Here is a 14061-nt window from a genome sequence, read left to right on the forward strand (position 1 = left end):
TCACCACACGTTTAAGTGCTTGCCGATCATGATCATTCAAGATTTTTTTCCGACCACATTCCTTCCTCGAAGATGATGTTTCCCCACTGTCCTTCCACTTTTTAATAATGCGTTGGACAGTTCTTAACCCGATTTTAGTAGTTTCAGCAATTTCCTTAGATGTTTTCTCTGCTTGATGCATGCCAATAATTTGGCCCTTCTGAAACAAATTAACATCTTTTCCACCACCACAGGATGTGTCTTTCAACATGATTGTTTAACAAATGAGAAGCTACTCATTGCATCAGTTAGGGTTAAATAACTTGTTGCCAGCTGAAACATAATCACCCATGCAGTAATTATACAATGGAAGGCTCTTACCTATTTATCTCCAAGATCTTGGAGGTTATAGCCCCTAGTGCTATGATTACCATGGAAAACACAGTTGCCTTCACCCTCCAAATCCTTTCTATCTCTTACTTCAGACCTTGTTATTTCTCAAGCTTTCATGTTCCTGTTGCTATATGTTGCTATTAAACAGGATTGCCATATCTATTACTACGGCCCTCTTCTGTTGTTTGTCCATAACTACTGTGTCTGGTTGGTTAGCTATTACCATCCTATCTGTCTCCCACAGGATCTCAGCATGGTCATTTTCCACCTCCTTTGGGGGTATATCCCACTTAGACATTGGAACGTCCAGTCCATACACTATGCCAGCCACTTATGGCATTCCATGTACACCCTGCCTCATAGCATCTTGCATCTTGTTGTTTTGTCTCATGGGCGTCTTTGCACAACCTGCATCTGGGTCCTGACTGGTATGGTAGATCCCAGCCCCTATTGATCTCTCTCTCTCTCTCTCTCTCTCTCTCTCTCTCTCTCTATCTACACACACACACGTGTTTGTGTGTGTGTGTGTGTGTGTGTGTGATTCTAAATTAGCATATATCCTTTTGATGACAGATAGGCGGAGGATAGCAAGTTTGATTGATGAGTTGTGTCTGACTCTGCTGCTATCATCATGACTGCAGAGCAGCCTGATGGAATTCCAATGGGAATAAACACACTCAGCGAGCCATTTGCATTACCTGATGCATCAGTGTTTAACCTATGACAAGCACAAACACATTTAGGTCCAGGCAGATACACATTTTAATCAGTAGTGACAAATTCAGAGAAAATAGGCTATCTACTGCTGTTCACGAAAAAGGTTAAAACATACAGATTCATGATATAGGTGAAACATTTACATTTGTGTTTAATATGTTTAATGACAGAAGTATTGTTGTATAAATGTTATTATTATTCTATTGATAACAATTATTTACCTGTTATTAAATGTTCTCATAAACCTTTGATTAAACTGTACATGCATAGTGATGGCACCCTCAGTTCCACGGGTTTTCATGGTGAAGGGGATTTACATGGACTCACCTGGCTCGAGTAAGAGAGCTCTCTGCACCTATTAGAGTCAAGTGGGATGGATGACAATTTTAAATAACAACTGCAACAAGTTTTATTTATATAGTGCCTTTCCCAAGCTCAAGGTCACTTTACAGATCAGGTCAAGGAACATGTATTAATGATAAAACAAAAATTGGAGAAAAAAACAAGAAACAATAGACATATAGAACACACTAAATACTGTGGTGACAGAGACCGTCACCACCTCACTGGACCGTCATTGGTGGTCAGGGCATGTGTTTACCACCTGATGGGCCTGGGCTTCAGACCCAGGTATGGCCTTTAGCCTTCTTCAGAACTGGTGTCAGAAGTAGGATGGTATGGTGAAGCCATTGGGAGTCTTCCCATGGTTAATGAACTCCCTCCCTTGCTCTGAGGGGATGGTGCAAAGCCCAGTGCGAACCTTGGTGAGGGACATGGGTGTAACCGTAGATAATGAAGAGTTGGAGTGCCTTTTGGACCTGGGTTCGAGACCAAGGTATTGTTGTTTCCTTCAGCCATTGTCACTAATACAAAACATAGGATAACGCTATAACAAGTATATACTGGACAACAGCAGAGTGCAATGGATAGGACAGAGAGAAGAGGTATGGTTTTAACTGTGATTTGAAGACAGAAATTGATAAGATGCTACAGATACTCAGAGGGAATTTGGTCCAGAATTGAGGCACTACTACACTGAGAAAACATGCTCAAAATGTGTTTGGCACCACTCAGCTTTGTTTTTGTTTTCAATGCCTGAACTCCTGACCTGCACTGTGACCTGTGATGCTTATGTCTGTGTGATTGATTAGCTTTGAAAGGGCTGTCCATCTTTTTGCCCCACCAATAGAAGAGTGACGGGACCATCTGGGAGGTGGGGCACTGTGGCAAGAAATGCCGCTTCACCCAGTCTCGTCAAACTGGCCTTTCTTAGAAGCCCTCCTGCCATGCTCACAAAGCCCACTCTTACCACACACAGCATGCCTGCACCTGACACAGTTAGCAGGAGAGTTGCATTCTGCCCTGAAATACACAAACAGACACACAAATCATAGGATGAATCAGTATGTGAAGCACAGAACTTTAAAGAGAGTAGTGGGAGTGGTGTGCCTCTGGGTGGCCTCGTCTCTAACGGGGCAAATCCAGGATGAAGTGCATCAAAAGTCTCTCCAAACTGGAACATAATATTCAGTGGGCTGCATCCTGCTGTTGAACACATACTCACTTGTCATACAACGATGCAATATGCCATTCATAATAATGACACTCATACTCTTATTTGGCATTCACCATTCATGCATTTATATGACTGGTGTACCTGTTATTCTAAGAGACTAAGCATGGGTAGATGTGACTGTGGTGGACCATGTGCCTGTTTGGGAATACAGATTCCCCAGTCTGGACACTGAAGTCAGTGGGCCTGAACCAGCTGTATTATCCTGGGTGATACCTGCAATACAGCATGTTATGAGTCAGTTTATGTTGACATGTATGTTCATACATTCAAAATTTGCGAGCTCATCCGTCAACCCATCTGCACGCACGTTTAGACATGTTATGGAAGTCTGTCAATGTCATCTTTTGCTAACAGCTATGTTACAACAGGGGTTCTGAAGTATGAAGATGAATGTCAGTCTTGTGATATACATGGTTACATTCTGAACTTTGGCATCCATCAGGAAGGGGAAGCTATCAGGCTTTGTGGAGTCTACCTTCAAAAGAGTCACCTGGACAGGCACAATGCAACAGAAAACATGATTGTGGAGTTTTAAAAAAGGTAATTAGAATAGGGTAGATATACAATACTCAGTTTGTGTTTCTGAGTTTGAATTTGGGCATGTGTGTGCATGTTTCTGGCTAATGAAGATTCTAGAATGAGAGCAGTGGCAAGTGGAAGTGTGGCTTTGGTGACCTCGATTATGATCCCACCGGAGGCCTAAGCCAATTGCTCGTACAGGGAGTTGCTTGGGTTGGTCACTGACAAATACAGGCACAAACACACACACACACACACACACACACACACACACACACACACACACACACACACACACACACACACACACACACACACACACACACACACACACACAGAAATGTATATACTGTTCATGTGCCAGTATACATGAGTACATTTGAGTGAGTACATTTGATATTCGAATATTGGAATATACATGCGCATTCACACTAATTAAATGAAACCAGGAAGTATGAGGAGGGCTTATTTGGAGTTCTTCTGGTCTGGTCGATGATTTCAGTGGTGACTCTCCGCACTTCTGAAATGTCATCCTTCATACTCCCAGTAGTATCAATAACAAAACACAGCACTGAATAACAAGTAATTCCCAGCATACTACAAGAGATAGATAGATAGATAGATAGATAGATAGATAGATAGATAGATAGATAGATAGATAGATAGATAGATAGATAGATAGATAGATAGATAGATAGATAGATAGATCATTGTCTTGTTGTGCAGTGACAATGTGTAACATACCTAGTTCATTTCACAGAAAACAGGCCAACATGAAACCTCTGTACACTTTCAAAAGTATTAGAGGCTAGTATACTGCATGGCTATACATGATTCCATGTCTCACAGAAAGAGGAGAATGCTTTCCATAAACAGTTTTCCTCTTTTGTCTCCACCTTATCTTTGTCAAATATGTCTGTAAACATGAGCAAGAACTGTACTGATTAATTTATACACTTATTACTTGTTAGTGGTCTTTTAGTGGAAGTGGTACTGATGGGAGTAAGTCTTTTGTGGGGAAGCCTTTATAGTCTTGTTGTCAAAGTCTTTACTCCGTCAGTTTTGTGTGTGAGAATGTGTACACAAATATATATATATATATATATATATATATATATATATATATATATATATATATATATATATATATATATGCAAGTGTTTGTGTGTGTGTGTGCGTTATATCCAGCAGTATATATACTGTAGGGACATTGTGTTTCTAAATGCACTGCAGATGTCCTGCATCAAGTCTATAGTGGCCAAAGTGGCAACTTTAACAGCTGCCAGGTGAGGGATTAAGCCCTCAGGGGTCACATCCCCACCCCTGTTGATCCCACCCCTGGTGCTGTATTCATGGTTACATTTACCTAAATAGAGAGACAATACTGATTAACTCTAGTCCCTTCAGTGTTCACTGCATTTATTTCTTGGTGTGGAGAGGTGTAGCACCTGTTTTTTAACAGTCACATAACCTGAGGCCAGTGTGTTTCTGGAAGAATAATGTTACAACCCACTCTCTCCTCACAGCCAATACATTTACCTGACACTTTTATCTAAAGCAACTGAGTACAATTTGAGCAATTGAAGGTTAAGGGCCATGCTCAGGGGCACAACAGTGGCAGGGCTTGAACCAGCAACTTTCCAATTACAAGTCAAGTACCTTGACCACTGAGCTACCACTGCCCTATATCTAAAGAATACCAGAGCGTCTGCACATAACCAAAGACTTAGTGAAAAATCACCCCCAAAGCACACACACCTGCAATATTCTGGAGTGGGAGGTCAGCAGACAGTAATTTGAGGTAAGGGTTCTTATTTCCCACTTCAGTCCAGTTACTGTGATTGTAGAAATCTTGCAGAGAACAACATATCAGCTCAGAGAGCAAGAAAGAACTCAGAAAAAAACAGCACCAAGAAGAGCGGGGGAGCAAAAGTAACCAGATGGTAAATAATTTGGAAAACAAAAAATGTAGAATTTTCAGAGAAAATGAGGCCTTTGCTAGGAGCATGTTTCAGATGCAGCACCTTAAAGACTCCTAGCTGGTCCATGTTTTTCACCTTTCTCTCCAAACACGCGTTTACTTGAGAGTTTCTGAGATTTTGTGCAAAACACGATGTCTCTCTGTCATAAAGGTATATTTTGGAGACAGCTTTGCCTCACCTGAAGGGTGTGGGTGACACTCTCCAGGGCTCTCCTAGCTGCGTGCAAGTTGCCTTGGTGTAGGCTGGCTCTGATGTCATTCACCTCCTGAGTGATGATCACCCATCCCCCTTCAAGTGCTTTATCATTGAAGTGGTGGGTAGAGCTAAAGGCATGGTCTCTATCGATGAAAATATTCTCAGGTATGAACTCTTCCAGCAGCTCCTTGAACTTTGACCCTGACAGATGTCCTGCATCCTCTGATACACATAGACATGCATGCATCACTTCCTCTGGGATCAACAGGACCTACAATACACACATTACACAGATGCACAAAGTAAAAAATAAATTCAGATTATTTAGCAGGTGTCACACATACACACGCAACTGAACATTTTAAAACATTAACACATACACAAAATACTGCTCTTACAGCTGGAATGAAATTCTGCCCCTTGTCCTCTGCCTCCTCTCTGCAAGCATCTTTAGCTACTGTGAGCACCACAACTGCTATGATGCCAGTGTGGGTGAGTGCCACGCCGTCGGAAGGGAAGGGCAAAAATGCCTGCGACCAGCCTATCAGGATGCAGAGGAAGGGCAGCGCATACGCCATTGGACTATAGGTGGAGCTATGGTGCACCCAAATGCATTCCAGTCTATAACTGACACACCATAAGGCCTAGAAACAAATGTGCAATTCCAGTGAATTCCTTGGCTCAAGCCAAACAAAAAAAACCTCAATAACTATTAGCTCTGCCCACTTAGATCTTTTGCTAATATGCAAAACATACTTTTGCAAAATAGTCCTCGGTTCTTCAAGCCATCGGCACAAAATTAGTGTCAAAACTTTCACAAGAATCTGCCCTTCAATAATCATCGAAAACATTTTGACATTTCAAAACAATATGGCCACCATATGCAAATTAACCCTTCCAGTTAAGCACATATTTTGCATAAAGGGCTATAACTCATGAATGATTCATTCAATTTTGATGAAATTTTAAATCCTTAAATACTGGATGGAGGACAGGAGATAGCCCAATCTATATATATATAACTTTTCAAATTTTCAGTTCATCAGAATACTTTATTTCATTGTCACCTAACCTGTACCACCTTTTTCATAGCATCTTCAGGAAATAATAGACAAAGTCAGAATGTCATGTGTCTGTGGCAGGTGGTTCTGCATTCACGATGCTTCATGTCAGACTTGTGACGCTGTGCTTGGACCCAGAATTGCTGCTTGCAGCTATATTTTATACTTATTATTCATGAATGCATTGATAAATCAAGGTTTTTCCTGTTTGAAACATCATCACATGAAACTTAAAAACACGAATATCCTGTTTGCACTTTTGCTTCATTTTTAAAATACACCTGATATCAACTTAATTAGTATGATCTGCTATGCAATGCCATTGTTACTGCTAATGTGTAACTTAAAAGAAGGATGTCTCTTATGTCCGATGTGCAGGCCAACAGTAGGGTTTTATGAACTGATTCTCTGTCTTGTTTCCTAAGTATATGACACTGCTTTACCTCAATTAAGCACAGCCTTAAAAACATACTGAACAATTTATTGCCATAAAAATTCTACCCCAGATATGAAAATGAACAGAAATCTATGAAAAGTAAAGTTTTTTACACATTGCAATTGGTCACAGATATTTTATTGACCTGAATAAATATCATGAAAACAAAAACTTTTACTGGATCATTATCAGCTTTGCCCATTGTAATTAAGCATTAGTGAATTATTAATTATTATAGATATGAATTTTATTATTACAAATTCATAGTTACAATTAGAGAGACTACCAGAAATAAAAATGATGCAATGTGGAATGATTCAACTAACTTCTCTTCAATTCGACTAATCTCATTCCTGCTTATGCCACGGTGTACAGCACATCCAGCAGGAAGGACACATGCCCACTCAATCTGACACAATCACACACACACACAAATCTGCCACAGTCACAATCTTCCACTTACTGATCAATACACACACCTGTTTCCTATTGCACCTGCTTTTGTTCATCTCATTAAGTGCTGCGTATTGCTACTCAATGACCTACTGCTTGCTATTTAGTATTTTCTTTGTTACACTCAAATCTGAGCTTGTTATACAGAATAAAAACTCTCTAGAACTTCAGTCGTCTCTTGCTCCTTCTGTGCTGCCTCTGTCACAGTTTATTGTCCTCATAAATATATACAAACATACAGTATACTGAATATTGTTTGGGTTATTCCCAGTATGTTCCAATATGTGCACTCTAATAGTTGCATAAAGTTACATGTGTATACAGGGGTATAGAACAATTATACAGTATAGTAAGGCATAATAAAAGTACTTAATATTATAATATTTACTATCATTCTAGCACTAAAATGAACAATTACAAAATTACCAGTGCACACGTTAAGGCATGTGAATATAAAGCGAAACTATGATTTTTTATGCCGTCCTACCTTGATGAAGGAAGGTTTCAGAACGGTTTGAGGGTTGATTGGCTTTACTCTGAAAGGAGCTGGTCAGGAGCCGAGGAATTCTCTCAGAGCAAGTCTGCTCATGACACGTTACCGCCCTGGATTTACACACACACAGACACACACACACAAACACACACACACACACACACACACACACACACACACACACACACACACACACACACACACACACACACACACTCATGACTGCATATGGCTGGATAATTATTAACTATTCATTCATGTCACAGAAATAAAATCTTAGTACATGAGAGCTTAGCACAACCTTTTATAATTAGAATTAATTTAAAAATAACATGGGCTAATAATGTTGTTGCAACATCCAGTTACTGATGCTCATTTAGTGATGTTCATATAATTTAATAATTTCATGTGTTTCACATATAGAATCTGATTTGAAATAAAATAGGAGGTTTTACTGAAACACTATATTGGTGCAATATGGCTTTAACTTGCTGTCCTTTATTAGGGAATTCCAGATATGGTGGCACATCCCATAATTCTGAAGAAAGATTAAATCCCATTGTCTTGGAGTTCTGCACTGTGGCAGAAGGGCATGTTGATGTTAGATAAATACCCACATTTCCTATGGTGTTCAAGGAAATATGGACACAAAACCTTCAAACCTGAAACTTAAATCTGAATTATTACACACACACACACACACACACACACACACACATACACACACACAACCCCCCCCCCCCCAAAAAACACCTTTCCTGTCTCTGAATAACACATAATCCCTTTGTATCCTATGTTGTTTTATTACATAAATCAGGATTCAAAAACTAGCAATGTCACCAGGAGTCAGATATTTCCTGCTATTATCTCAGTTTTTATATCAGTTTGGAGGCACATATGCACTGATTTCCTCTTCAAAACCAAAGTGTGAGGAATGCTAATCTTAGGAGTTTCACCTCTCTGCACAATGAGTTTCTTTTTGTGTTACAGTTAGAGAGACAATAAATGTATGTCTAAATTTTTCTATTATGAGTTTTCTTAATCTACCTTTAACCTTAGCATTGCACTGACCATCACTCTTGATGTGCACATACATTGCAGACCATAATTATTTGGACAGTGAAACAATGTTTTGGATCTTAACTCCAGTACACTAGATTTAAAATGAAACAATGATATCAAGTTCAAGGGCAAACTATCATCCTTAAATGGAGAGCATGCATAATGAGTGATACAATCAATAACACATATCTGGCACTTGTTCATCATCCCTGGACATGATGAAAATATGAATTTAAAAAAGGCTTCACTTCCTGTGTGGTTCACTCTTCAAATAAACTTGACATTATACCCATTCTGACCTCAGTTTTTGCAAGATAGATCTACTGGATTTGGTCTTAATTAACACCATTTATGTAAAAGTGTCTGGACTTTATAGCCAAAACAATAAAAATGTGTTACTGCCAAAACAATCGTTGCCTCCTAAACACCGCACTTCAACGACAGTATATAAATGACTGGAAAAACATCCTTCAACGGCTTCCAAATGCTGAGTAAGAGTCTGGGCATTAACAAGCACTGGTCGTATGCCCTAGAGTTGTCATTCATCACTACATCATCATTTCAAAGTAACATATGCATTACCACAGGCATCCTTCTTTTAAAAAGAACTATAAAATGTAATTGCAGAAATTAATCCATCGTTTCTTTTCATATTTCCTGAATAGCAGGTTGAGCAATGGAATTTATAAGTCATCATTTTATTACAAAGTCCTTAGTGAGCGGTGTAAGATTTCAAAAAGAAAAACTTTTTGAGAAATAAAAGGCAAAGAAATTCCAGTGAAAATGACGGAAATCACATGTCCTCAAAAGTTACTTTTGGGTCAAAGTGGCCTAATCTTTAAAGCATCATGCATATTTCACAGAGAAAACTGCCGACTCCGGGATAAGGGTTGCGTGCCGGGGGTAAAGAATCGCTTCTGCATCCGTTTTGTTCGTTTATTTAAACGTAAATTTTAGATGTGAGATTCTAGCAGCATCACAGCAAAGCTTCCATATGTCCTACATTTTCGTTATTTCGAAATCTTCTTTTACCTGATTACGCACAAGCTTGTTGGCACATACGTGCGGGTCCTTCAAATTCACTGCCGTCTGCTTCTGCAGAAATGTCCCAACCCTCTTAGTCGATGTGAGATGAAAACTGCCTTTTCGAGTTTGTGGGTGGAGTGGGAGGAGGTTAGTAGCGAGCATGTTCCGTCTGTAGTAGTTTAGCATTCTGTGCGAAGAAGACATGGCTTGTGAAATCAGTGCACTAGAAGAACTCCACACCGAGCTAACATGCCCTATATGTTTAGACATGTTCAATGAACCGGTCATACTCGAGTGTGGCCACCACTTCTGCAGAAGCTGCATTCGCCAGTGCTGGGAAGCAAAATCAGAGGAGAGCACGAGCTGCCCAAAATGCAGGAAGAGATGCACTCGCTCCCTGAGGCCAAACTCGCTCCTTTGTAATGTTGTCCAGAGCGTGCGACGCGCAAGAGCGAAGGACGCACGACCCAAGGAGCGAGCTCCGAAAATGCCGCCCGATAATGCGAAGCTTTCTAGCGTGACCGCGTCCCATGCCGAACCAGTGAGTAATCTATGCACGGATCACGAAGAAAAGCTGAAATTGTTCTGCGAAGACGACCAAGTGGCTATCTGTCTTGTTTGTGGACTGTCACGAGACCATAAAACGCACAACGTAATCCCGATAAATGAGGCTTACGACAACTATAAGGTAGACCAATGTTTGTTTTTGAAAATAAGGCTCTGTAGTAAGTCCTCTAGAAAGCACGAACTTGTGCAAGGCATTTGTTTTCCACTGAACTGGCATTTAACATTTCTGTTTAGAGAAATGGCAAATAAAGTTGCTGCAGTTAGTTTAAAGAAGCGATCGATCGGTTGATTTACTTAAACTTTACTCATGTCCCGGTGGCGTGGTACGGCCGTTAGAGAACTTGGCCCTATGAGGCAGTTAGTCTGGAATTTACCATCTGAGTGCTACTTTTCAGGTTAGGTTCCAGACCTACTACGGGTGTTGCATAATATGCACAAACAATCATGAACTAAACTGCCCAGATTAAAAGAACATATCGTTATGATATGTTTGTTTTGGAGTTGACAGAAAGTCAATGAGAAAGCAAAAGAAGCGATAGGGAGCGGTGAAGTAGCTCTCTCTCTCTCTCTCTCTCTCTCTCTCTCTCTCTCTCTCTCTCTGTGTGTGTGTACTCTTTCAGGAGACATTGTCTTCCTTGGTGCAAAGAGTTGAAGAGCAAATGGGCACTGCATCCCAGTATCAGGTCCTGACAAATGATATGATCCTACAGATGAAGGTAGTGTGTGCGGGTTTTTAAAAACATGCTTGTTTGACTCAAGTAAAATAAGCGTTTTTGGTGACAGTAAATTTATTAAAAACATAAACTCTTTCTATCCAGCTTTTTTTATGTTTTAGTGTTGTGTTTAGTGTAACATGTTATAAAAACATAGAACTTCTATCATCACTTCTCTAGAATGTCAAGAGGATCTAAAATCAGTATGAAGTCTAGAATCACTATGATTTTAGATGGACCTATACATAAATTTAGTACTGTATTTCTTTACAGGACCAAGCAGATGTTTTGGAGATACAGATCAGCTCTGAGTTCCAGAAAATCCGAGACTTCTTGTCCAGGCAGGAACAGGAAATGAAGATGCGACTGCACCAAGCAAAAGAGAAAAGACTAAAAGTACTGGGTGATACCCTAACACACACCACCTCTCAACTCAGCCAGCTGGAGCTCAGCAAACATCTAATTCAGACAAAACTCAGCCAGGTGGAGAACCCAGAAATATTGACGGTGAGAGAGAGAGTGAATGAGAGTGAGTGGTAATTATTACAGAGATCAGTTTGTATAATCAGAGACCTGTAAACAATTTTCAGTGTTTTTTAAAAATATTAAACTGGAGCTATTTGTTAAAAGAAACATTTATTAAGCATTTATTTAGGAGTTTAGAAGTTTATTTAAGAGAAGATGATAAATACATTCGTTGTTTTCTTTCCAAAGGACATAAAGGATTTCATAGAAAGGTATGTACTACATCTGTTGTACACAATTAGATATATACAGTTTATTAGATCTGATTTTCCTCAAAATGTGCTAAATTGCAGGGATTCCATAAAGAGTCAAATATAGTACCACTAGCTCACGTTCTTAAATCACAAACTTTCTTTTTAAATTCTCTCTCTCTCTCTCTCTCTCTCTCTCTCTCTCTCTCTCTCTCTCAGTGTGCAATGTGAGTTTAAACCTCCCGAGCATGTGTTTGTTACCTTGCCTGCAGGCGAGTTTGTTGGGCCTTTGCAATATCGTGTCTGGAGGAACATGAGCTCAATATTGCAGCCAGGTGACACACACACACACATACACTAATGCATGCAACTGTACGCATGTACACTTACAAGCACACGCTTTTTTATCCTTCTTGAACTCAGGCGTGGAGGCCATAACCTTTGACCCACTGACGGCATATCCTCGTCTGTGGGTGTCATGCTGTGGTCGGAGTGTGTGTGTGGGCAAGATTCAGACAGGTCTACCTAACAACCCAGAGCGTTTCACCCTCTATAACATCGTGCTGGGATCGCAGGCCATCTCTGAGGGACGACACTACTGGGAGGTGCAGGTAACTTTCTGAGAGGACATTTGTACTTGTCCTTTACAGACATTTCAAGTAAACAAATATCTGCAACTTCACCGTGTAAATGCAAAAGGTGTATGCATCTACTTCAAAGAAAACTGAATGGACTAAACAAAGAAAGCATAGTGGAGCCTTTGCAGAAAAAGACTAGGGTCTCCTTTTCACTTCAGCTGTGTTTTCCTCTGTTCCCATGCACTTGGTTCAACTTTATAATCCACCTAGCAGGCCCTTTACCCTCCAAACTTGGATGACTACCTAAAAGTGGGTATAGACCTGGCCTGTGGTTTGATGTTAAAAGCATAAGCCCCCTGTACAGACTATGGGGGGCTGGTGTGTGGGAGCTGGGGGAAGCACAAAACTATGGAGTGTCTTTAGAACTGGGAGCATGCACCACTGCTGTACATAACACCATATACCTAGATTTCACCCTCACACATAGAAGGGTATCACTCACACCGATGCTATTGGACTTCCCTCTGTAGGTAGGAGGAAAGACAGCTTGGGGACTAGGTGTGGCCAGTGCATCTGTTAATCGTAAGGAGGAGCTCAGCCTGTGCCCGGAAGAGGGGTTTTGGACCCTGGTCCTAAGTGAAAATGGCTACGAGGCATGCAACAGCACGGTAGAAAGCCCTCTTGAGCTCGCCCATCCACCTAGAAGAGTGGGTGTGTACCTTGACTATGGGAGGGGCCATGTGTCATTTTATGATGCTGAGGACATGACGCACCTATACACCTTTGTTAACGCCCACTTTACAGAACCTGTATACCCTTATTTTAACCCCTGGCCAATCATGAATGGGCGCAATCGTGAGCCTCTGACCATACATATGCCACAGCTCTGAGCTGTTGCTAAACAACTGGGCAAGCTACATTTCAACATTTTTAAAGAACAGTTATGAATTGACTCCAAGACCAGATGTAGGCAAAGTAGCCCATATTTACCCAAGTTGGTGTCCGACAGACTTTATTTTAGCCTTGTGACTCCCCATAATCACAGGTTTGCGTCTTCTGAAAACATGCTTCTGGCTGAACTTGGGAACGATGTTCCAGAAATGAAGGTTCACTGGAGTATCCTTCAGAAGACACACAGTGCTGTGTAGTCCACCAGGGGGAGTAAAAACTCAGCAAACAAGTATGGACAACTGAAGTTTATATCTCTCTGGAACCTGAACCTGAACCACCTGTCAGTGGAGTAAATTATGTCCTCACTTACCTTTAATTTGCTAACAGGATAAACATTTTCCTTACTTTGAAGATGGTTTATGTAATGAAATGTTATATGTAATGTGTGTTCCCTGTGGGTAATGGACACTTGGGGCCTAGGTTTTTTTGGGTCTTTGCACACTAAATCTTCTATTTCAGAAACACACAAACAATTCAAGGTCAGACGAATATAACTTCTTAAGTTCTGTTGAAATAATCTGTATAAAATTTCAAACAAGGTGACTTAGTCCATGACCATGTGTTATCTTCTTTTTTTTTTTTTTAAGTACATTTTTGGAAGTAGTTACCAGGTCTTGTTTGAGTTTGACATGGATTAGGTAAA

At 40.4% G+C, this 14061-nt stretch overlaps 2 protein-coding genes across 6 annotated transcripts; one reads left to right on the forward strand and one right to left on the reverse strand.

The window, feature by feature from the left end:
- Window positions 1-1054: 1054 nt before the first annotated feature.
- On the reverse strand, window positions 1055-5940 carry LOC145651733 (uncharacterized). 3 transcript variants are annotated; one of them, XM_081699291.1, is made up of 3 exons: window positions 5761-5940; window positions 5346-5633; window positions 1055-2451 (listed from the first exon to the last, which is right to left on the reverse strand). In XM_081699291.1, the coding sequence occupies exons 1-3, from the start codon at window positions 5938-5940 to the stop codon at window positions 2428-2430; spliced, it is 492 nt and encodes a 163-aa protein (XP_081555417.1). In that variant the 3' UTR covers window positions 1055-2427. The 3 variants fall into 3 exon arrangements, with proteins under 3 accessions (XP_081555417.1, XP_081555418.1, XP_081555416.1); XM_081699292.1 differs by lacking the exon at window positions 1055-2451 and adding an exon at window positions 3031-3405; XM_081699290.1 differs by lacking the exon at window positions 1055-2451 and having other exon boundaries at window positions 5183-5633.
- A 2741-nt stretch (window positions 5941-8681) lies between these two features.
- On the forward strand, window positions 8682-13958 carry LOC113570714 (zinc-binding protein A33-like). Of its 3 annotated transcripts, none has more exons than XM_026999293.3 (7): window positions 8682-10581; window positions 11081-11176; window positions 11447-11680; window positions 11888-11910; window positions 12109-12224; window positions 12313-12494; window positions 12998-13958. In XM_026999293.3, exons 1-7 carry the CDS (start codon window positions 10096-10098, stop codon window positions 13355-13357), a joined length of 1497 nt encoding a protein of 498 aa, XP_026855094.1. In that variant the 5' UTR covers window positions 8682-10095; the 3' UTR covers window positions 13358-13958. The 3 variants fall into 3 exon arrangements, with proteins under 3 accessions (XP_026855094.1, XP_026855096.1, XP_026855093.1); XM_026999295.3 differs by having other exon boundaries at window positions 8699-10434; window positions 12313-12500; XM_026999292.3 differs by having other exon boundaries at window positions 8702-10581; window positions 12313-12500.
- The last annotated feature ends 103 nt before the right edge of the window (window positions 13959-14061 follow it).

The sequence above is a fragment of the Electrophorus electricus genome, chromosome 16, assembly GCF_041902795.1.
Source record: "Electrophorus electricus isolate QZ-2024a chromosome 16, ASM4190279v1, whole genome shotgun sequence".
Lineage (NCBI taxonomy): Eukaryota > Metazoa > Chordata > Actinopteri > Gymnotiformes > Gymnotidae > Electrophorus > Electrophorus electricus.

Excerpts from the sequence above, each read along its gene's own strand:
- LOC145651733 (XM_081699290.1), bottom strand. The coding sequence starts at position 5,940 with ATGGCGTATGCGCTGCCCTTCCTCTGCATCCTGATAGGCTGGTCGCAG. Across the intron at positions 5,634-5,760 it reads GGCAGAATTTCATTCCAGCT|GTCCTGTTGATCCCAGAGGA; the intron begins GTAAGAGCAGTA and ends TGTGTATTGTAG.
- LOC113570714 (XM_026999292.3), top strand. The coding sequence starts at position 10,096 with ATGGCTTGTGAAATCAGTGCACTAGAAGAACTCCACACCGAGCTAACA. Across the intron at positions 10,582-11,080 it reads AGGCTTACGACAACTATAAG|GAGACATTGTCTTCCTTGGT; the intron begins GTAGACCAATGT and ends GTACTCTTTCAG. Across the intron at positions 11,911-12,108 it reads ATAAAGGATTTCATAGAAAG|TGTGCAATGTGAGTTTAAAC; the intron begins GTATGTACTACA and ends TCTCTCTCTCAG.